At 41.7% G+C, this 25,042-nt stretch overlaps 2 protein-coding genes across 2 annotated transcripts in view; both read left to right on the forward strand.

The window, feature by feature from the left end:
• Positions 1-12,074: 12,074 nt before the first annotated feature.
• LOC135570943 (zinc finger protein 3-like) lies at positions 12,075-16,820 on the forward strand. Its single transcript, XM_065016759.1, has 2 exons — positions 12,075-14,373; positions 15,978-16,820. The coding sequence occupies exons 1-2, from the start codon at positions 13,953-13,955 to the stop codon at positions 16,574-16,576; spliced, it is 1,020 nt and encodes a 339-aa protein (XP_064872831.1). The 5' UTR covers positions 12,075-13,952; the 3' UTR covers positions 16,577-16,820.
• A 5,537-nt stretch (positions 16,821-22,357) lies between these two features.
• Positions 22,358-25,042, forward strand: part of LOC135570947 (zinc finger protein 436-like) — a 24,357-nt gene continuing 21,672 nt past the window's right edge. The window contains exon 1 of the mRNA XM_065016766.1: positions 22,358-23,030. Coding sequence (XP_064872838.1) covers positions 22,589-23,030 — 442 coding nt within the window. The 5' untranslated portion in view covers positions 22,358-22,588. The remainder of the gene's footprint in view (positions 23,031-25,042) is intronic.

A 25,042-nucleotide genomic window follows, 5' to 3' on the forward strand; every position in this document is an offset into this window, starting at 1 on the left:
TTAACTGAAATCATGTCTGTCTCTCGTACGTCTGAGTAAAGATAAACAACAAATAAACAATATCTCAAAAGATTAAATAAAATTCCATCTTTGTTAAAAATTTAAAAAATAATTGTCTTCAATTAAACTGTAATAACTCCACTTCTTTTCTCTCTTTTAACTTGAAAACCTGAAGTGTTTTGAATTGTTACATGTCCACAAGGGAGGATGCATAATACTGCTGCTGTCTCTTTCAGCCTGGACCTGTAGTACTATAATATATAATACTATACTATAATATATAATAAGTGTTTTGAATTGTTACACGTCCACAAGGGAGGATGTATAATACTGCTGCTGTCTCTTTCAGCCTGGACCTATAGTACTATAATATATAATACTATACTATAATACTATAATATATAATACTATACTATAATACTATAATATATAATACTATACTATAATACTATAATATATAATACTATACTATATAATAAGTGTTTTGAATTGTTACACGTCCACAAGGGAGGATGTATAATACTTCCATGCTGCTGTACTTTTATACTATAATATATAAACTATAATATATAATACTATACTTTAATACTATAATATATAATACTATACTATAATACTTTACTATAGTACTATAATATATGTATAATACTTCTTCTGTCTCTTTCAGCCTGGACCTATAGTACTATAATATATAATACTATAATACTATACTATAATACTTTTCTATAGTACTATAATATATGCATAATGCTTCTGCTGTCTCTTTCAGCCTGGACCTATAGTACTCTAATATATAATATACTGTAATATATAATACTATACTATAATATATAATACTGTAATACTTTACTATAGTACTATAATATATGTAAAATACTTCTGCTGTCTCTTTCAGCCTGGACCTATAGTACTATAATATATAATACTATACTATAATACTTTACTATAGTACTATAATATATGTATAATACTTCCATGCTGCTGTCTCTTTCAGCCTGGACCTATAGTACTATAATATATACTATAATACTATAATATGTTGTGTCTTTGGCTATGCCGGATTAAGTGATATGACATGCTATTCTATAAAATCATTTCTCTGTAATTAATATTACCTGATTGAGCTAATCATGTAAATGTAATTAACTAGAAAGTCGGGGCACCACGAAATAATATTTATAGAGCTGTTATCTCCCGAATAATCTCTTAACTTCTGGACCCATCCCTTAAACGGGATAATTGTCATTAGCAACCGCTGAATAGCATAGCGCCCCAGTCAAATAATATTACAAAAAATATTCATATTCATGAAATCACAAGTGCAATATTGCAAAACACAGCTTAGCCTTTTGTTAATCCACCTGTCGTCTCAGATTTTGAAATGATGCTTTACAGCGAAAGCAATCCAAGCGTTTGTGTAAGTTTATCGATCGCATGACAAAACATTAAGTACACTTAGCATCAGGTAGCTTGGTCACGAAAATCAGAAAAGCAATCAAATTAATCATTTACCTTTGATGATCTTTGGATGTTTTCACTCACGAGGTTCCTTTTGTTCCATAAAGATGATTTTTATATCCAAAATACCTCAGTTTGTTTGACGCATTATGCTCAGAAATCCACAGGAAAGAGCGGTCACCACAACGCAGACAAATTCCAAAATAATATCCGTAATGTCCACAGAAACATGTCAAACGTTTTTTATAATAAATCCTCAGGTTGTTTTTAAAATATATAATCGATAATATATCAACCGCAAATGTCTTTCACAGTAGGAGAGGCCTACCACTTTGCGGCTGAGCCATTGTTGCTCCTAGACGTTTCCACTTCACAATAACAGCACTTACAGTTGACCCAGGTTGCTCTAGCAGGGCAGACATTTGACAAACTGACTTGTTGGAAAGGTGGCATCCTATGACAGTTGAAAGTCACTGAGCTCTTCAGTAAGGCTATTCTACTGTCATTGTTTGTCTATGGAGATTGCATGGCAGTGTGCTCGATTTTATACACCTGCCAGCAACGGGTGTGTCTGACATAGCTGAGTCCACTAATATGAGTGGGTGTCCACATACATATCGTGTATATTTATTATTATGATGGACACAAGTGTTGTTTTTTTAAAATATTGTTAATATTCTGAAAACCTGACCTCAAATGTTCTGACCTCAGGTTAATGAGGGATCTAGTCTGGATTAAACCTCATAGGAAGTAGGATTACATAAATCTAGTCTGGATTAAACCTAATAGGAATAAGGAACTAAAGTAAAGAAAGAAGTTAACTTTATGTTTGGGGCAAATCCAACACATCACTGAGTACCACTCTTCATATGTTCAAGCACGGTGGTGGCTGCATCATGTTATGGGTATGCTTGTCACCTGCAAGGACTAGGGATAAAAAGAAACTGACTAGCGCTAAGTACAGGCAAAATCCTGGAGGAAAATTGGGAGACAAATTCACCTTTCAGCACGACAATAAGCCAATACACAAGGCCAGATATACAGTGCATTCATAAAGTATTCAGACCCCTTGACTTTTTCAAAATGTTGTTTTATGTTACTGCCTTATTCTAAAATGGATTCAATTGTTTTTTTAAAACTTGATCTTAACCGCTAGGCTACCTACTGCCCATTAAACCACATAGGAAGGTTTCATTCAGGCCTCTGTTTAGTATTTAACTAAATACTTTGTCTTTAGCAGGAGAGCGACCAGACTCTCACTCTGACAGCGGGAGAGTCATTCAGGGGAACCAGACCCAGAGACGTCCAAACCAGCGAGACGACACCACTGCTCCCAGTGTGGAAAGAGTTTTAACCGATCACAACACCTGAAATTACATGAGAGAACACACACCGGAGAAAAGCCTTACCACTGTTCCCAGTGTGGAAAGAGTTTTAGTCAGTTAGGGAGCCTGAAAGGTCATAAGAGAACACACACAGGAGAAAAGCCTTACCACTGTTCCCAGTGTGGAAAGAGTTTTAGTCAGTTAGGGAGTCTGAAAAGCCATAAGCGAATACACTCTGGAGAGAAGCCTTACCACTGCTCCAAATGTGGAAAGACATTTACATGGTTAGTGGGCCTGAAAATGCACGAGAGGACGCACACAGGAGAGAGGCCTTACCACTGTTCCCACTGTGGAAAGAGTTTTAGGTTGTTAGGGATTCTGAAACTGCATGAGAAAGCACACACACGAGAGAAGTCTTACCCCTGTTCCCACTGTGGAAAGAGTTTTAGGTGGTTAGGGTCCCTGAAAACACATGAGCGAGTACACACACACAAAAAGGAAAAGCTCTACCAATGTTCACTGTGTGGAATGAGTTTTACCCAGTTAGAAGCCTTGAATAGGCATGACAGGACACACACACGAGAGGATAAGCCCTACCACTGCTCCCAGTGTGGAAAGAGATTTAACTGGTTAAGGCAGCTGAATAAGCATGAAAGAATACACACACAGGAGGAGAAGACATACCACTGCTCTCATTGTGGAAAGACATTTTCCCAGTTAGAGGACCTGAAATCACATGAGAGAATAGAGAGCCTGTGTTCTGACTTGAGTTTTTGACCTGATCATTTGTGTTTTTGTCTAATCCTCATGAAATTAAAATCATTTTGCTTTTTTTCATTTTCGAGACATGATGATGTCTAATATCAGATTACATATTTTAAAATGTTTTTATTTTTTTAACCAGGCAAGTCAGTTAAGAACAAATTCTTATTTTCAATGACGGCCTAGGAACAGTGGGTTAACTGCCTGTTCAGGGGCAGAACGACAGATTTGTACCTTGTCAGCTCGGGAGTTTGAACTTGCAACCTTCCGGTTACTAGTCCAACGCTCTAACCACTAGGCTACTCTGCCGCCCCATGTCTATTGAGTTTTGATGAGCTTTGTTTGATTGATTTGATACAAGTATAAACCTCTGTTGTTCATCATATGCTTTTCATATTGCAAAAATGTACATAAATATATAAGTAAGTAGCTGTCACGTAGAGTAGAGCCAGAAGGCCAAACTGGAAAACCTAAACCTCAATCAAAATAAAAAAGAGGGCGGAGCCGCAAAAGGTCTTCTGTGCTTCTGGGTGTTTATTTACACAGTGATTCCGGAAGAAAAACAACTGTACTGCCAGTGTACCTTTTGAGGAAAGCTTAAACCAATCCACAGCTCAATCCAAAATGAACTGAAAGAGAGGCTCCTTTTGTACCCATCAGAACAATTAACACTAATCAATTAAGCAATTACCTATTCAAACCTACATTTTACATTCAAATAAACATACTAAAGTATACACATTGCAACACTTTAAAAACATGAAACAATATGTAATATCTTTGTAATAATAACATTTACAAAATTATATCACTACTGACATGGTGTCTTTCAATATGTCCATTTACATTAATGAGCCATTCGGAACAGGCATTACAAAGTCAGCCCGATTCCCTTAGCTCGGGTCCTTATCCAGCATACCCGGAAGCTACAGCGATGGAGAGAGAGGAACAGAACAAACAACGCGCTCATCCATAACATCGATAAGTTTATTTGCTTACATTATCTGTTATTTATACCATAACCGGTTACTGACGGGAGGTAAGTGTGTAATGTACTATAAGGACATTAACTAAGTGTGTAATGTACTATAGGGACATTAACTAAGTGTCTAATGTACTATAGGGACATTAACTAAGTGTCTAATGTACTATAGGGACATTAATGTAATGAACTATAGGGACATTAACTAAGTGTGTAATGTACTATAGGGACATTAACTAAGTGTGTAATGTACTATAGGGACATTAACTAAGTGTGTAATGTACTATAGGGACATTAACTAAGTGTGTAATGTACTATAGGGACATTAACTAAGTGTGTAATGTACTATAGGGACATTAACTAAGTGTGTAATGTACTATAGGGACATTAACTAAGTGTCTAATGTACTATAGGGACATTAACTTGTGTGTGGACCCACTGTTAAGGGAATTTTTATCAATGATGACTAATTATGTCTACATTTCAATCAGGACTGACTAATCAGAATACTATTATGTTACTGTATATGTACTAATCAGAATACTATTATGTTACTGTATATGTATGAATTTTATTTTTAATCCCAGTACTGAATATAATGTGTGTAAATATAATCAAGAATTAGAACAATGACTGTCTGTACCTTGGTAGAGACAGTCTGGCTAGAAGGCTTATCTACACAAGCTGACCTTGGCTCGGTCATATATTATCTTAATAGGGAGAGACGATGTGAGAACCATACAGCCATTGTACTAGAGCGGAGATGAGGCGAGCTAGTACTGGAACTAATGACGTCAATATAACCTGTGGTAAAATGTGTAATGAGCAGTACTCTCGTGAATAAAGGCTGCTGTTTGACTTTAAGACGGGGGGCTCTGTCCATTTTATACAAACAAGGGTCATACAAATCCTTCTGAATGGACAGAGTGTTTGATTTGAATTGGGTATTAAAACAGAGGAATTTAATTCCTGCAACATTCCACATGATTAACATTAACGGAGCTGATAACGGAGCAGCGAGGCGTGATGTGTGTGTGTGTGTGTGTGTGTGTGTGTGCCAAACGCTGCCCGCGGCCAGTGACAGACTTCTCCGTCACTGTAGCCTTGCACAAGCCTTTGTATTTATTATGGATCTCCACTACGCTTCCTGGGGTCCAGCAAAATGAAGGCAGTTGTACATTTTTAAAACATTACAATACATTCATTCAACAGATTTCACAACATATTAAGTGTGTTCCCTCAGGCCTCTACTCTACTACCACATATCTACAACATATTAAGTGTGTGTCCTCAGGCCTCTACTCTACTACCACATATCTACAACATATTAAGTGTGTGTCCTCAGGCCTCTACTCTACTACCACATATCTACAACATATTAAGTGTGTTCCCTCAGGCCTCTACTCTACTACCACATATCTACAACATATTAAGTGTGTTCCCTCAGGCCTCTACTCTACTACCACATATCTACCACATATTAAGTGTGTTCCCTCAGGCCTCTACTCTACTACCACATATCTACAACATATTAAGTGTGTTACCACCTCAGTGTTCCCTCCTCTACTCTACTACCACATATCTACAACATATTAAGTGTGTTCCCTCAGGCCTCTACTCTACTACCACATATCTACAACATATTAAGTGTGTTCCCTCAGACCTCTACTCTACTACCACATATCTACAACATATTAAGTGTGTTCCCTCAGGCCTCTACTCTACTACCACATATCTACAACATATTAAGTGTGTTCCCTCAGGCCTCTACTCTACTACCACATATCTACAACATATTAAGTGTTCCCTCAGGCCTCTACTCTACTACCACATATCTACAACATATTAAGTGTTCCCTCAGGCCTCTACTCTACTACCACATATCTACAACATATTAAGTGTGTTCCCTCAGGCCTCTACTCTACTACCACATATCTACAACATATTAAGTGTGTCCTCAGGCCTCTACTCTACTACCACATATCTACAACACATTACATATTACAGTGTGTTCCCTCAGGCCTCTACTCTACTACCACATATCTACAACATATTAAGTGTGTTCCCTCAGGCCTCTACTCTACTACCACATATCTACAACATATTAAGTGTGTTCCCTCAGGCCTCTACTCTACTACCACATATCTACAACATATTAAGTGTGTTCCCTCAGGCCTCTACTCTACTACCACATATCTACAACATATTAAGTGTGTTCCCTCAGGCCTCTACTCTACTACCACATATCTACAACATATTAAGTGTGTTCCTCAGGCCTCTACTCTACTACCACATATCTACAACATATTAAGTGTGTTCCTCAGGCCTCTACTCTACTACCACATATCTACAACATATTAAGTGTGTTCCCTCAGGCCTCTACTCTACTACCACATATCTACAACATATTAAGTGTGTTCCCTCAGGCCTCTACTCTACTACCACATATCTACAACATATTAAGTGTGTCCTCAGGCCTCTACTCTACTACCACATATCTACAACATATTAAGTGTTCCCTCAGGCCTCTACTCTACTACCACATATCTACAACATATTAAGTGTGTTCCCTCAGGCCTCTACTCTACTACCACATATCTACAACATATTAAGTGTGTTCCCTCAGCCTCTACTCTACTACCACATATCTACAACATATTAGTGTGTTCCCTCAGGCCTCTACTCTACTACCACATATCTACAACACATTAAGTGTGTTCCCTCAGGCCTCTACTCCACTACCACATATCTACAACATATTAAGTGTGTGTCCTCAGGCCCCTACTCTACTACCACATATTAAGGGTGTGTCCTCAGGCCTCTACTCTACTACCACATATCTACAACATATTAAGTGTGTGTCCTCAGGCCTCTACTCTACTACCACATATCTAGAACACAACATCCATGTGTACGTGTGTGTATAGTGCGTATGTTATTGTGTGTTTGTATGGATGTGTCTATGTTTGTGTTGCATCACAGATTGTTTGAGACCAGCCACACGGACAGTTGATGAAACTGAGGACTATTTCTGTCCGTTATGAATCCCTTTTGTGGGGAAACTCATTCTGATTGGCTGGGCCTGGCTCCCCAGTGGGTGTGGCTATACGCTCCCAGGCCCACCCATGGCTGGGCCTGGCTCCCCAGTGGGTGTGGCTATACGCTCCCAGGGCCTGGCTCCCCAGTGGGTGTGGCTATACGCTCCCAGAACCACCCATGGCTTGGCCTGGCTCCCCAGTGGGTGTGGCTATACGCTCCCAGGGCCTGGCTCCCCAGTGGGTGTGGCTAGGCGCTCCCAGGCCCACTACCACATGGCTCCCAGGGCCACCCATGGCTAGAACACAACATCCATGGCTGGGTATAGCCCAGTGGGTTTGTGGCCTGGCTCCCCAGTGGGTGTGGCTATCACGCTGTTTGAGACCAGCCCAGGGCCTGGCTCCCCAGTGGGTGTGGGCCTAGGGCCTGGCTCCCCAGTGGGTGGGCTCCCAGAACCACCCATGGCTGGGCCTGGCTGGGCCTGGCTCCCCAGTGGGTGTGGCTATACGCTCCCAGAACCACCCATGGCTGGGCCTGGCTCCCCAGTGGGTGTGGCTATACGCTCCCAGGGCCTGGCTCCCCAGTGGGTGTGGCTATACGCTCCCAGGCCCACCCATGGCTGGGCCTGGCTCCCCAGTGGGTGTGGCTATACGCTCCCAGGCCCACCCATGGCTGGGCCTGGCTCCCCAGTGGGTGTGGCCTGGCTCCCCAGTGGGTGTGGCTATACGCTCCCAGGGCCTGGCTCCCCAGTGGGTGTGGCCTGGCTCCCCAGTGGGTGTGGCTATACGCTCCCAGGGCCTGGCTCCCCAGTGGGTGTGGCTATACGCTCCCAGGGCCTGGCTCCCCAGTGGGTGTGGGCTCCCAGGCCTGGCCTGGCCCAGTGGGTGTGGCTATACGCTCCCAGGGCCTGGCCTGGCCCCAGTGGGGTGGTGGCTCCCCTGGCCTGGCTCCCCAGTGGGTGTGGCTATACGCTCCCAGGGCCTGGCTCCCCAGTGGGTGTGGCCTGGCTCCCCAGTGGGTGTGGCTATACACTCCCAGGCCCACCCATGGCTGCACCTCTGCCCAGTTATGTGAAATCCATAGATTAGGTCCTAATGAATTTATTTGCATTGACTGATTTCCTTATTTGAACTTTTAACTCAGTACAATTGCTGCATGTTGCATTTATATTTTATTGTTCAGTATAGAAGTGTTCAGAAACATCTTCTATTCTCACAATACAAATATAATAAAAGTGCCTCCAATATGTTATTCACCATTTAAGGCAAACATATAATCCAAAACAAACTGCAAATACATCCAACACAGGTTTTTTTTTACTCAAAAGCTTGATGTGGTCAGTGGCTGAGAGGAATATGGTACCTGACCATTAATACATCATAAATCACTGACTTCACATGGACTAGATCCATAGAATGTCCTCGTTTTGTTTTAAAACGGTTTTAAACGGTACATTAATAAATGAATTTGTCCTCATGACTTCACATGGACTAGATCCATAGAATGACCTCATTTTGTTTTAAAACGGTACATTAATAAATGAATTTGTCCTCATGACTTCACATGGACTAGATCCATAGAATGACCTCGTTTTGTTTTAAAACGGTTTAAAACGGTACATTAATAAATTAATTTGTCCTCATGACTTCACATGGACTAGATCCATAGAATGACCTCGTTTTGTTTTAAAACGGTACATTAATAAATGAATTTGTCCTCATGACTTCACATGGACTAGATCCATAGAATGCCCTCGTTTTGTTTTAAAAACGGTTTTAAACGTTACATTAATAAATGAATTTGTTCACATGGACTAGATCCATAGAATGCCCTCGTTTTGTTTTAAAAACGGTTTTAAACGTTACATTAATAAATGAATTTGTCCTCATGACTTCACATGGACTAGATCCATAGAATGACCTCGTTTTGTTTTAAAACGTTACATTAATAAATGAATTTGTCCTCATGGACTAGATCCATTTTAAAAACGGTTTTCGTTACATTAATAAATGAATTTGTCCTCATGGACTAGATCCATAGAATGACCTCGTTTTGTTTTAAAACGGTTTTAAACGGTACATTAATAAATGAATTTGTCCTCATGGACTAGATCCATAGAATGCCCTCGTTTTGTTTTAAAAACGGTTTTAAACGTTACATTAATAAATGAATTTGTCCTCATGGACTAGATCCATAGAATGACCTCGTTTTGTTTTAAAACGGTTTTAAACGGTACATTAATAAATGAATTTGTCCTCATGGACTAGATCCATAGAATTTTGTTTTAAAACGGTTTTAAACGTTACATTAATAAATGAATTTGTCCTCATGGACTAGATCCATAGAATGCCCTCGTTTTGTTTTAAAAACGGTTTTAAACGTTACATTAATAAATGAATTTGTCCTCATGGACTAGATCCATAGAATGCCCTCGTTTTGTTTTAAAACGGTTTTAAACAGAGGAAAACATTATTTAAATAAAAGGTGCCGTTCTGTAATTTAGCTTCGCTGTCTAAATACACATGGAGGTGAATGTATCAAACTCTGGTGGTGTGCATTTTCTGTGTGTGTGTGTGTGTGTGTGTGTGTGTGTGTGTGTGTGTGTGTGTGTGTGTGTGTGTGTGTGTGTGTGTGTGTGTGTGTGTGTGTGTGTGTGTGTGTGTGTGTGTGTGTGTGTGTGTGTGTGTGTGTGTGTGTGTGTGTTAATCAAGTGCAATTTGCATTTGCTCTGTTGTTTACATTTGCATATGTTATCTTACGTAATGTGGCTTTTTCAGAGGGGTATCGATAAGACAGTTAACTTTGATAAAGAACCCAAAATAAAACTGATTTTCTGGTTACTAAACGTTTTTGGTTGTCGAGTCAATTTCAAGCTTGTATTTTTATTTTTTCCCCTCAGAATATTTAGGCAAGTAACTAACTCATTGACCCTGCTTTCTTCTGTATGCCTCAGGTCTAAGTGGGTTTTTATCCAGGATTTATGCTGCAGTAGTCTAGGGTCAGTCTGTTATATCTGGAGTATTTCTCCTGTCTTATCCTGTGTCCTGTGTGAATTGAAGTATGCTCTCTCTAATTCTCTCTTTCTTTCTCTCGGAGGATCTGAGCCCTAGGACCATGCCTCAGGACTACCTGGCATGATGACACCTTGATGTCCCCAGTCCACCTGGCCGTGCTGCTGCTCCAGTTTCAACTGTTCCGCCTGCGGCTATGGAACCCCGACCTGTTCACCTGGCCGTGCTGCTGCTCCAGTTTTAACTGTTCCGCCTGCGGCTATGGAACCCCGACCTGTTCACCTGGCCGTGCTGCTGCTCCAGTTTAACTGTTCCGCCTGCGGCTATGGAACCCCGACCTGTTCACCTGGCCGTGCTGCTGCTCCAGTTTTAACTGTTCCGCCTGCGGCTATGGAACCCCGACCTGTTCACCTGGCCGTGCTGCTGCTCCAGTTTCAACTGTTCCGCCTGCGGCTATGGAACCCCGACCTGTTCACCTGGCCGTGCTGCTGCTCCAGTTTTAACTGTTCCGCCTGCGGCTATGGAACCCCGACCTGTTCACCTGGCCGTGCTGCTGCTCCAGTTTTAACTGTTCCGCCTGCGGCTATGGAACCCCGACCTGTTCACCTGGCCGTGCTGCTGCTCCAGTTTTAACTGTTCCGCCTGCGGCTATGGAACCCCGACCTGTTCACCTGGCCGTGCTGCTGCTCCAGTTTCAACTGTTCCGCCTGCGGCTATGGAACCCCGACCTGTTCACCTGGCCGTGCTGCTGCTCCAGTTTTAACTGTTCCGCCTGCGGCTATGGAACCCCGACCTGTTCACCTGGCCGTGCTGCTGCTCCAGTTTTAACTGTTCCGCCTGCGGCTATGGAACCCCGACCTGTTCACCTGGCCGTGCTGCTGCTCCAGTTTAACTGTTCCGCCTGCGGCTATGGAACCCCGACCTGTTCACCTGGCCGTGCTCTGCTCCAGTTTTAACTGTTCCGCCTGCGGCTATGGAACCCCGACCTGTTCACCTGGCCGTGCTGCTGCTCCAGTTTCAACTGTTCCGCCTGCGGCTATGGAACCCCGACCTGTTCACCTGGCCGTGCTGCTGCTCCAGTTTCAACTGTTCCGCCTGCGGCTATGGAACCCCGACCTGTTCACCTGGCCGTGCTGCTGCTCCAGTTTTAACTGTTCCGCCTGCGGCTATGGAACCCCGACCTGTTCACCTGGCCGTGCTGCTGCTCCAGTTTCAACTGTTCCTCCTGCGGCTATGGAACCCCGACCTGTTCACCTGGCCGTGCTGCTGCTCCAGTTTCAACTGTTCCGCCTGCGGCTATGGAACCCGACCTGTTCACCTGGCCGTGCTGCTGCTCCAGTTTCAACTGTTCCGCCTGCGGCTATGGAACCCCGACCTGTTCACCTGGCCGTGCTGCTGCTCCAGTTTTAACTGTTCCGCCTGCGGCTATGGAACCCCGACCTGTTCACCTGGCCGTGCTGCTGCTCCAGTTTTAACTGTTCCTCCTGCGGCTATGGAACCCCGACCTGTTCACCTGGCCGTGCTGCTGCTCCAGTTTCAACTGTTCCGCCTGCGGCTATGGAACCCCGACCTGTTCACCTGGCCGTGCTGCTGCTCCAGTTTCAACTGTTCCGCCTGCGGCTATGGAACCCCGACCTGTTCACTGTGATTACTATTACGTGACCATGCTGGTCATTTATGAACATTTGAACATCTTGGCCATGTTCTGTTATAATCTCCACCCGGCACAGCCAGAAGAGGACTGGCCACCCCTCAGAGCCTGGTTCCTCTCTAGGTTTCTTCCTAGGTTCTGGCCTTTCTAGGGAGTTTTTCATAGCCACCCCTCATAGCCTGGTTCCTCTCTAGGTTTCTTCCTAGGTTCTGGCCTTTCTAGGGAGTTTTTCATAGCCACCCCTCAGAGCCTGGTTCCTCTCTAGGTTTCTTCCTTGGTTCCAGCCTTTCTAGGCAGTTTTTCCTAGCCACCCCTCAGAGCCTGGTTCCTCTCTAGGTTTCTTCCTAGGTTTTGGCCTTTCTAGGGAGTTTTTCCTAGCCACCCCTCAGAGCCTGGTTCCTCTCTAGGTTTCTTCCTAGGTTTTGGCCTTTCTAGGGAGTTTTTCATAGCCACCCCTCATAGCCTGGTTCCTCTCTAGGTTTCTTCCTAGGTTATGGCCTTTCTAGGGAGTTTTTCATAGCCACCCCTCAGAGCCTGGTTCCTCTCTAGGTTTCTTCCTAGGTTTTGGCCTTTCTAGCGAGTTTTTCCTCGCCACCGTGCTTCTACACCTGCATTGTTTGGGGTTTTAGGCTGGGTTTCTGTTCAGCACTTTGAGACATCAGCTGATGAAAGAAGGTCTATATAAATACATTTGATTTGATTTGGAACGGTCATTTCGACACTAACAGCTTACAGACGGTAGGCAATTAAGGTCACAGTTATGAAAACTCAGGACACTAAAGAGGCCTTTCTATGGACTCTGAAAAACACCAAAAGAAAGATGCCCAGGGTCCCTGCTCATCTGCGTGAACGTGACTTAGGCATGCTGCAAGGAGGCATGAGGACTGCAGATGTGGCCAGGACAATAAATTGCAATGTCCGTATTGTGAGACGTCTAAGACAGAGCTACAGGGAGACAGGACGGACAGCTGATCATACATTTGATTTGTTTACTTTATTATGATCCCCATTAGCTACTGTGTAACGGATGTGGAAATGGCTAGCTAGTTAGCGGCGTTGCGCGCTAATAGGGTTTCAATCGGTGACGTCACCTGCTCTTAGACCTTGAAGTAGTGGTTTCCCCTTGCTCTGCAAGGGCCGCGGCTTTTGTGGAGCGATGGGTAACGATGCTTCGTGGGTGTCAGTTGTTGATGTGTGCAGAGGGTCCCTGGTTCGAGCCCGGGTGGGGACGGACCAAAGTTATGCTGTTACAATTACATTACAAATGTGTTTTTTTTTTAAATTATGTCATTGCATAGAGAAAAGTACTGGTAAGAAGTAAGAGAAAACATGAGCTCTGGTTGTTTTGCAATGACTTACGACAGAATCAACAACGTAGTGAATATTTAAACTGCGTTACTCCAGCCAGCAGATGGCGACTTAAGTCTTCCAGTTGATGCCTCTTGCGTGACGTATAATCTAGTGGACGGGACGCTTTTTCAACAGCAACAAGCCTATTGATTCAACCACTTCGCTAGCCAAATAAAAACCCAAATATTGACGTTTCTTTGGCAATTTTTTCGTATATTAATCTCGGTGATTTAAAAACAACTATGTTTATGTATCTATGTATCTACTGGTTTACTTGAATGTAATTTGCTTGGTAACTTTGCAAAAAACGTGTTCAATTTGATACTGAGTCTAGCACAAGGCTTGTCGCTAATGCTAACTAGCTAACGTCCCTGACCATGAGCTCACTAAGCTACTCCCCTCCTGCTAAAGAAGAGGATGTCTACTGGACGGAGAAAGAAGCTCTGGGGCTGAACATTATTGTAAAAGAAGAAGAGGAGGTCTACTGGACGGAGAAAGAAGCTCTGGGGCTGAACATTATTGTAAAAGAAGAAGAGGAGAATATTACAGTGAAAGGAGAGGAAGAAGCTTTCAGAATAAAACAGGAGGAAGAGGAGGCTGTTACAGTGAAAGAAGAGAAGGAACATTTTGGAGAGGAAGAGGCAGAGGAGGCTCTCACGTTTAAAGAAGAGGAGGATGTTACGTTGAAAGAAGAGGAAGAACCTTTTGGAGTGGAAGAGGAGGCTATCTCAATAAAAGAGGAGGAGGAAGACGTATTGGGGGTGGAGGAAGAGGAGACAGAAGATCTGATTAACATCAGTGAGTACTGGTTTACAAACGGGGCAAAAAACTCAACGCTTGTTGAACTAATGTGTGTGTTTAAAATAATAATAATCCGCCGACGGAACCATGGAATTCAGACATTAAAACCAGGGATGTAGTTGACCCTAAGCATTGTTTTTCAACACCTTTTTATTCAACACAATTGCGTTTTACTTAACTTTTTATTTTGTTAACTGGCGTTTACCCACGTTCAGAGCTCAGAACGTTTATATTCTTGATCCGAGTTTTAATCGCTTCTGCCTCTTAGCCAATGAGTGGAGTCATGGAACGGTTGTTTGTTCGACTGCGCCCCCTCGGATTTGCCTTGTTACCAGCATGTTGCGTTTCTTTTACACCTGCTACGTTAGTTTTTACGTTCCAACAGGAATATGTTCCAAAAACGTTGTAATTAACAAGGTTGCCAACAAACAACTCATACAAAGTTGTGTAGTGGCACAATAAGATACCGGGTAAGGAGTTTATTCTGAAAAATGTCTGTCCTCACTCTGGTAGCCTATGGGCAAACATTAAGAATAAGCTACGTGGTGAGTAGCTAGTTAGCTAGGTGAATTATTCATGCTACTTTGTATGCGTTGTTTGTTGGAATCATTGTACATTACAATGTTTTTGGAACAGATCCCTGTCCTGGGACAGTTCAAAGGTCACTGAGATGTGAAACGAACTACCCCAGCTCGGAGTCGGGCTCAGCAGACCAACGGCAGGTGGCTATACAAGTAGGCAACTAGACACCGCTGCTGACAGACTAGTGGGGATTGTGAGATTCTGGATATAAAGTCAGTTTTATTTTTCTATTGAACACAAAATAATCTGAAACACAACCAAAACAAACAGCAAATGTATCCAACAAGTTTGTAGAGTCACAAGCTTAATGTAGTCATTGTGTTCTAGGAATATGGGAACATTTTTTTTTTAATAAATATTTGCTACGTTAATACACATATAAGTGAATTTGTCCCAATACTTTTGTCCCTTAAAATGGGGGGGAGAAGAGACTTTAATAGAAAAAGTGCTGTCTAAACGTGGATGAAAATACCCACAAATGAAAGTCCTGGAGTAAATGCAAATCCAAAATGCTGAAGTCAGAGCCATAACAACAACAGCAATGGTCACTGTCCCAATATTTTTGGCGGTCACGTGGAAAGAGAGCTATTGAAAATTCGATCTGTACGTGAATTCATATCTAAATATGTACACCAGTGGAACCCATCCCAACTTGCTGGAGAAGTTTTGCCATGAAAAATGGGCAAAAATCCCAGTGGCTAGATGTGCCAAGCTTATAGAGACACACCCCAAGAGACTTGGGGGGGGTGAATAGTTATGCACGCTAAAGTTTTCTGTTTTTTTTGTCTTGTTTGTTTCACCAAAAAAAAGTGTTGCATCTTCATGGTGGTAGGCATGTTGTGTCAATCAAATGATACAACATCCATATTAATTCCAGGTTGTAAGGCAACAAAATAGGTTATTGAAGGATATAGTTATTGAAGGATATAGTCCAGGTTAAACCTAATAGGAAGACATTTTTATTTAATGGAGGTTTCATTCAGGTCTCTCTGTTTAACCAAATACTCTGTCTTTGGCAGGAGAGAGACCAGACTCTCACTCTGACAGCGAGAAGAGTCCTTCAGGGGAACCAGAGCCAGAGACGCCCAAACGAGCAGGACCACACCACTGCTCTCAATGTGGAAACAGTTTTTCTACATTAGGGAATCTAAAACGTCATGAGATGGCACACACAGGAGAGAAGCCTTTCCAATGTTCCCAGTGTGATAAGAGTTTTACCCAGATAGGGAGCCTGAAAAGGCATGAAGGAATACATAAAGAAGGGAGGAAGACATACCACTGCTCTCAGTGTGGAAAGAGATTTACTCAGTTAGGTAGCCTGAAAACACACAAGACAGTACACACAGGAGAGAAGCCTTTCCAATGTTCCCAGTGTGATCAGAGTTTTACCCAGATAGGAAACCTGAATAGGCATGAAGGAATACACACTGGAGAAAAGCCCTACCAATGCTCCAAGTGTGAAAAGAGATTTTTGCGATCACAGTACCTAAAATCACATGAGATGACACACACAGAGGAAAAGTATTTCCACTGCTACCACTGTGGAAAGAGCTTTACTCAGTTACGGAGCCTGAAAAGACACAAGAGGACACACACATGTGAAAAGCCCTACCACTGATCCCACTGTGGAAATAGTTTTACTCAGTTAGGGAGCCTGAAAATGCATACGAGAAGACACTCTGGAGGAGAAGACATACCACTGCTCTCATTGTGGAAAGATATTTTCCCAGTCAGAGGACCCAGAAGTCACATGAGAGAATAGAGAGGCTGTGTTCTGACTTAGTATTTTTGACTGAGAATTTGTGTTTTTGGTTATGCCACATTAAATCATATTGTTTATAATAAATTAGTCTATTCCCTTATGCAATTTATGTTCCTCCAACTCCCCTGGGTGCCTCTGTAAATTCAACAGCTATTGTATGCAGCAATCATGTGCCTATAAACCAGAATTATACTATTAACATTGACACGGTTTGCCCTCGTAGGAAGTCCACTGTGTGCATATCACCCTGCACTAACATTAATAACATGAGCATGTCTACTTCCCAAATCAAATTTTATTTGATATATCATATCACACTGTACTAACATTAATAACATGAGCATGTCTACTTCCCAAATCAAATTTGTTTTGATATATCATATCACCCTGCACTAACATTAATAACATGAGCATGTCTACTTCCCAAATCAAATTGTATTTGATATATCATATCACCCTGCACTAACATTAATAACATGAGCATGTCTACTTCCCAAATCAAATTTTATTTGATATATCATATCACCCTGCACTAACATTAATAACATGAGCATGTCTACTTCCCAAATCAAATTTTATTTGATATATCATATCACCCTGTACTAACATTAATAACATGAGCATGTCTACTTCCCAAATCAAATTTGATTTGATATATCATATCACCCTGCACTAACATTAATAACATGAGCATGTCTACTTCCCAAATCAAATTGTAGTTGATATATCATATCACCCTGCACTAACATTAATAACATGAGCATGTCTACTTCCCAAATCAAATTTTATTTGATATATCATATCACCCTGCACTAACATTAATAACATGAGCATGTCTACTTCCCAAATCAAATTGTATTTGATATATCATATCACCCTGCACTAACATTAATAACATGAGCATGTCTACTTCCCAAATCAAATTTTATTTGATATATCATATCACCCTGCACTAACATTAATAACATGAGCATGTCTACTTCCCAAATCTAATTTTATTTGATATATCATATCACCCTGCACTAACATTAATAACATGAGCATGTCTACTTCCCAAATCAAATGTTATTTGTCACATACACGTGTTTAGCAGATGTTATTGCGGGTGTAGCGAAATGCTTGTAACAGTTCAAATCTGAGACAAGCGCTACAAATAGTCCACGTTGTAGCCTTAGAAACAAGGTTCATGATATCAGTAAGTTGCTAGTAACAGACAACATTCATATACTTTCTCTGAAACTCACTTAGGGATTACCTTTTGATGAACCAAGGGTAGCAATACGTGGTTACGACCTCTATGGAAGAGACAGAAATTCCAATGGGGGTGGTGTCTCTGTTTATACTCAGTCATATTCCTGTTAAGCTCAGAGACGATCTAATGTGTAATGCTGTGGAAGTAATATGGCTACAGGTTCACCTGCCTCACCTAAAGCCCATTCTGGTGGGAAGCTGCTATAGATCACCAAGTGCTAACAGTCAGTATCTGGATAAAACATGTGTGAAATACTTGGTAATGTATGCGATGTCAACAGAGAGGTATATTTTCTGGGTGACTAAATATTTACGGGTTTTCATCAAGCTGTCCACTCAGGAATACTCTATCAAGCTGTCCACTCAGGAATACTCTATCAAGCTGTCCACTCAGGAATACTCTATCAAGCTGTCCACTCAGGAATACTCTATCAAGCTGTCCACTCAGGAATACTCTATCAAGCTGTCCACTCAGGAATACTCTATCAAGCTGTCCCCTCAGGAATACTCTATCAAGCTGTCCACTCAGGAATACTCTATCAAGCTGTCCACTCAGGAATACTCTTCCAACTGTAACTGCTGCCTGTATCCTTGTTCAGGTTATCGAATCAACCTACCAGGGTCGTTTCAAACAGCACAGGAATGAAATCATCCACACGTATTGATCACATCTTTACTAATTCTGCAGAAATTTGTTTGAAAGCAGTATCCAAATCCATCGGATGTAGTGATCACAATATAGGAGCCATATGTAGGAAAACTAGAGGCTGGGCTAACATAGTGTATAAGAGGTCATACAAGAGGTATTGTAGTGATTCCTATGTTGAAGATGTGAATAATATTTGTTGGTCTGTAATGAGGAGCAACCAGACTCTGCTGGTCTGTGGTGTGTAATGAGGAGCAACCAGACTCTGCTGGTCTGTGGTGTGTGATGAGGAGCAACCAGACTCTGCTGGTCTGTGGTGTGTAATGAGGAGCAACCAGACTCTGCTGGTCTGTGGTGTGTAATGAGGAGCAACCAGACTCTGCTGGTCTGTGGTGTGTAATGAGGAGCAACCAGACTCTGCTGGTATGTGGTGTGTAATGAGGAGCAACCAGACTCTGCTGGTCTGTGGTGTGTAATGAGGAGCAACCAGACTCTGCCCGTGACACATTTATGACGTTTCACATCCCAGTTACTAATAAGCACGCACCCCATTAAGAAAACGACTGTAAAAAATACTGTCCAAACCTTGTGGATTGATGAGGAATTGAAAAATGGTATGGTTGAGAGGGATGAGGCGAAAGGAATGACAAATAAGTCTGGCTGCACAGCCGATTGGCTACTGAAGTCATGTGACTCAAACTGAAAAAAGAAGAAGAATAAACTGTACTATGAAACAAAGATAAATGACCTACAGCTTATAAAGGGTTCATAAGGCCTTCATAAACACTATGTGAATGTGTCACAAATGATCTTGAACCTTATGTCATGCTTTATAAAGGGTTCATAAATGTGGCATACTGTGTGACATAACCACACATGTCAAATGTGACATAACCCACTATGTGAAATGTGACATAACCCACTATGTGAAATGTGACATAACCCACTATGTGAAATGTGACATAACCCACTATGTGAAATGTGACATAACCCACTATGTCAAATGTGACATAACCCACTATGTGAAATGTGACATAACCCACTATGTGAAATGTGACATAACCACCAATGTCAAATCTGACATAACCCACTATGTGAAATATAACAAAACCAGGGCATTATAAAGGTCGGGATAAGGCTTTATAAATCATATTAAATTGGGGCTTCATAAAGTATCTATAACCTTGTTATAGCATCTTGGTATAGAGCATTGCAACACCAGGATAGTGGGGTAGATTTCCGGGACCACCCGTATGTAAACATTTACGCACAACTGTAAATCTCTTACCTTGAGATGGGGGCTTTCATCAAGGTCAGTGTTTCATTATGTTGAGGGGCTTTCATCAAGGTCAGTGTTTCCTTATGTTGAGGGGCTTTCATCAAGGTCAGTGTTTCCTTTAGTTGAGGGGCTTTCATCAAGGTCAGTGTTTCATTATGTTGAGGGGCTTTCATCAAGGTCAGTGTTTCCTTATGTTGAGGGGCTTTCATCAAGGTCAGTGTTTCATTATGTTGAGGGGCTTTCATCAAGGTCAGTGTTTCATTATGTTGAGGGGCTTTCATCAAGGTCAGTGTTTCCTTCAGTTGAGGGGCTTTCATCAAGGTCAGTGTTTCATTATGTTGAGGGGCTTTCATCAAGGTCAAGGTTTCATTATGTTGAGGGGCTTTCATCCAGGTCAGTGTTTCCTTATGTTGAGGGGCTTTCATCAAGGTCAGTGTTTCATTATGTTGGGGGGCTTTCATAGAGGTCAGTGTTTCAATATGTTGAGGGGCTTTCATCAAGGTCAGTGTTTCCTTATGTTGAGGGGCTTTCATCAAGATCAGTGTTTCAATATGTTGAGGGGCTTTCATCAAGGTCAGTGTTTCATTATGTTGAGGGGCTTCTTCAAGGTCAGTGTTTCCTTATGTTGAGGGGCTTTCATCAAGGTCAGTGTTTCAATATGTTGAGGGGCTTTCATCAAGGTCAGTGTTTCCTTATGTTGAGGGGCTTTCATCAAGGTCAGTGTTTCATTATGTTGAGGGGCTTTCATCAAGGTCAGTGTTTCATTATGTTGAGGGGCTTTCATCAAGGTCAGTGTTTCATTATGTTGGGGGGCTTTCATCAAGGTCAGTGTTTCATTATGTTGAGGGGCTTTCATCAAGGTCAGTGTTTCCTTATGTTGAGGGGCTTTCATCAAGGTCAGTGTTTCAATATGTTGAGGGGCTTTCATCAAGGTCAGTGTTTCATTATGTTGAGGGGCTTCTTCAAGGTCAGTGTTTCCTTATGTTGAGGGGCTTTCATCAAGGTCAGTGTTTCCTTATGTTGAGGGGCTTTCATCAAGGTCAGTGTTTCATTATGTTGGGGGGCTTCTTCAAGGTTGTCGTCCCCTTTATGCTGCTTCTATTCTCTGTTTATTGTCTATGCATAGTCACTTTAACCTAAATGTACATATTACTTCAATTACCTTGACTAACATTGACTCTGTACTGGTACCCCCTGTATATAGCCTCCACATTGACTCTGTACTGGTACCTCCTGTATATAGCCTCCACATTGACTCTGTACTGGTACCTCCTGTATATAGCCTCCACATTGACTCTGTACTGGTACCTCCTGTATATAGCCTCCACATTGACTCTGTACTGGTACCTCCTGTATATACCCTCCACATTGACTCTGTGCTGGTACCTCCTGTATATAGCCTCCACATTGACTCTGTACTGGTACCTCCTGTATATAGCCTCCACATTGACTCTGTACTGGTATCTCCTGTATATAGCCTCCACATTGACTCTGTACCGGTACCCCCTGTATATAGCCTCCACATTGTTGGTTACGGGCTTGTCAGTCAGCATTTCACTGTATTCTGTGCATTTGACAAATAACATTTGATTTGATTAGGTTCCTAAAGAAAATAAAGTGCTTTTTACTCCATACTGACACCCAAAACTACTCGTTACGTTTTGAATGCTCAGGCAGTTCATACATTTATCTATAAAAATGCGTTGTCAGCCTCTGATCTGGTGGACTCAAAAAACACAAATAGTGTTTTTGTAAACAATGTCTTAGTGTTGGAGCCCCTGGTTGTCCGTAAATTTTTATAAACAAGAAAATTGTGCCGTCTGGTTTGCTTAATATCAGGAATTTGATGCATAGCATTTAATTTTCCTTGGAATTTTTAAAAAGTGCGGTTGGCGGGGTCATCTTTCAGAGGACGCATGACTCGACCTTCGCCTCTCCCAAGCTCGTTGTCGATGAGGCAAGATATTACCATGCATTTTCAAAATTAGCACAATGTTTTGTCTGACTTCTAAGTAGAGCCAATACTTTCCTCTGTGCAGACTGAGACCCGAATATGAGTATGTACATTATGAATGAATACTAGAATAGTAATTGTTTAAAAATATATGTTTGTTTCTTTTCCCCATCTAGATGAAATCACAATTTATTTAAAGTGCATTTAACAAAGTCACAACACACATTATAGAGCCAAAACAAGACAGAAAGCAAAATCAAAATAATGGGAAAACAGAGAAATCTGTCTCTCTGTGGTTGATTTCTCTGTTTTCACTGTATTTGACCTGTCAGGTGGATGGAATATCTTGGCAAATGATAAAATGTTTTTTTTTAATGACATTATCGGCCAGAATAAACAATGTCGTGAATATTTTTCTAAACTGCGTTACCCACTCCAGTCAGCAGATGGCGTTCTGAGTTTCAGGTGAATGCTTCTAGCGTGACGCATAATCTAGTGGACGGGACACTTCAACAACAAAGCTGCTAATTTAACCACTTCGGTAGCTTGCTAGACAACAGAAAAGCGAAACACTGAAGCGCCTTAGCCAATTTTGGATATACTACTCTGTGTTTTAAACCCAATTCTGTTTACGTATCTAGTAACGTTTGTTAATTACGTTTAAGTTAACTATTTGTTGAAATTGATAGTCAAACTAGTCGCTAATGCTAACTAGCTAGCTAGCTAAAATCCCCGACCATGAGCTCAGTAAACTACTCTACTAAAGAAGAGGAGGTCTGTTGGACGGAGAAAGAAGCTCTGGGGCTGAACATTGTCGTAAAAGAGGAAGACGAGGATATTACCATGCAATCAGAGGAAGGGGCTTTCAAAACGATAAAAGAGGAGGAGGAGGATGTTACAGTGAAAGAGGAGAAAGAAACGTTTGGGGTAAAAGAGGAAGAGTGGATAGAGGCTGTCACAGTGGAAGAGGAGGAGATGGATGCTTTCAGAATTAAAAAGGAGGAAGATGAGGATATCAGCGTGGAAGAGGGGATAGAGGCTTTCACAGTGGAAGAGGAGGAGGTAGAAGCTTTCAAAATCAAAAAGGAGGAAGATATAATATTGAAAAAAGAGGAAGAGCCTTCTAGAGAGGAAGAGGAAGGAGAGGAGGAGGAGACTGAACAAGATCTGATGATCACCAGTGAGTACAGCTGCTTTTGTCAAAATAAAAGTCCTGCAAGTGTGCCATACGTGCACAAAAAAAAGTAATAACTTTTATTTTGAAAACAGAGAGAAAGTGGGTTTGGAAAGTCCGTTTAATAATACGTTCGTTTAGCTATTTGTGTCTCAAATTTCTCCCGTTTGAAAGACCAATAAGTCCAGCTCACCAACTCAGTAAGTTGAAATGTAATTTTATTTCACTTCTGGCTTCTGACTGTTCAGTTTTTTTTTTGGTGCACCGCAATTGCGAGCAACGCTAGTGTAAATACCCCAGCATTTGATAAAAGAAGCTACAGTGGGAACCGTCTTTAAAAAAACAGGGGCACAAACACTGAAGTTGTTGAACTAATGTGTCGTTTTGAAGAGTTCTTCAACTGAAGTCCTACAGTTGAATATGTTATTCAGTACTGTATAAAACATGTTAAAGGCTCAATCTGCCATTGGAACGTGCTTTAAAAAAAACTTTTACATTCAGGAAGTGGCTGCGTTTCCAGAAAACAACCAAATCTTCTGCTTCTACTCCACAGTAAAGTGCAGTAAAGTAGAGTAGAGTGCAGTAAAGTCGAGTAGAGTGCAGTAAAGTAGAGTAGAGTAGAGTAAAGTAGAGTAGAGTAGAGTGCAGTAAAGTAGAGTAGAGTGCAGTAAAGTAGAGTAGAGTGCAGTAAAGTAGAGTGCAGTAAAGCAGTAAAGTAAACAGTACTCTAAAGTGTGAGTGCTGTAGAGTGCAGTAAATACTGTATTAGAGTGCCAGTAGAGTGCAACATTGATGTGCAGTAAAGGTAAAGTCTGTCGGTGCTCTGCCTGCAACTGGAAATACATTGATGTCTGGTGTCTGTCGGTGCTCAGGGGGCTGGTTACAGCAAATGGAAATAAAAGGCTTGGGGGGAGGGGGGCTGGTTACAGCAAATGGAAATAAAAGGCTTGGGGGGTTGGTTACAGCAAATGGAAATAAAAGGCTTGGGGGCTGGTTACAGCAAATGGAAATAAAAGGCTTGGGGGGGGGCTTTTAATCAGCAAATGGAAATGAAAGGCTTGGGAATATGGTTACAGCAAATGGAAATAAAAGGCTTGGGGGGCTGGTTACAGCAAATGAACTTATATTATGAAATTCTTGGGGATCTGTTTAACTTTTAATCACTAAAAATGATAAACACAATTGAATACTTTCTTAAAGCACTTTTCCATGTCCTCCTATATTCCTTCCTTCCTATATCTAATTAATATCTTACCTCAATTAGCCACTGAAATATTTTAATTCTGTTTGGTTTGAAGTGACAATGTGTACAAGGCATGCATCACTTATCTTACCTCAACTTTTCCATGAAATCCTCTAGTTTCTAAACCTTCCTTTGGGCTGGATGTGCCAATGTGTAGTTCATGCATCATTAATATCTTACCTCAATTAGCCACTGAAATCTCTAGTTTCTAAACCTTCCTCTTTGGGCTGAATGTGCCAATGTGTAGTTCATACATGCATCATTAATATCTTACCTCAATTAGCCACGGAAATCTCTAGTTTCTAAACCTTCCTCTTTGGGCTGGATGTGCCAATGTGTAGTTCATACATGCAGAACTAATATCTTACCTCAATTAGCCACGGAAATCTCTAGTTTGAAAGTGACACTTTCTCTGGAACTTGTGCTGCGACATTTTCCCTACATTTCCCCCTCGTGGTCCAGCCCCCGAGCAATTAAAGTTCAACAAATGAGCTACAGTCCCTCGCCATGTGAGTGAAGGATAGCAAGCGGCTCATCATGCGCCCACAGCAGAGCAGAGGGAGAGTAATGACGTGGTGCACAAATCTACATGTGACGTAGTACATCATTTTCCAGGGACCACATTTGGATAGTGAGCTCTACCTTCAGGAAAAAAAGTATTCAAAAGTAAAGGAGGATCTCTTTAAACTTACAGAAGGAAAATAGAGTATCTGAAACTAAGTATAATAGTTGTCAGGGGAATTTACTTCAACATGATTGAATTGATGCAGCCTGT

Source organism: Oncorhynchus nerka, unplaced genomic scaffold (genome assembly GCF_034236695.1).
Source record: "Oncorhynchus nerka isolate Pitt River unplaced genomic scaffold, Oner_Uvic_2.0 unplaced_scaffold_887, whole genome shotgun sequence".
Taxonomy (NCBI): Eukaryota; Metazoa; Chordata; class Actinopteri; order Salmoniformes; family Salmonidae; genus Oncorhynchus; species Oncorhynchus nerka.

Coding starts and splice junctions, on each gene's coding strand:
- LOC135570943 (XM_065016759.1), top strand. CDS start 13,953: ATGAGCTCACTAAGCTACTCCCCTCCTGCTAAAGAAGAGGATGTCTAC. Junction 14,374..15,977: donor AGAAGATCTGATTAACATCA/GTGAGTACTGGT, acceptor TGTCTTTGGCAG/GAGAGAGACCAGACTCTCAC.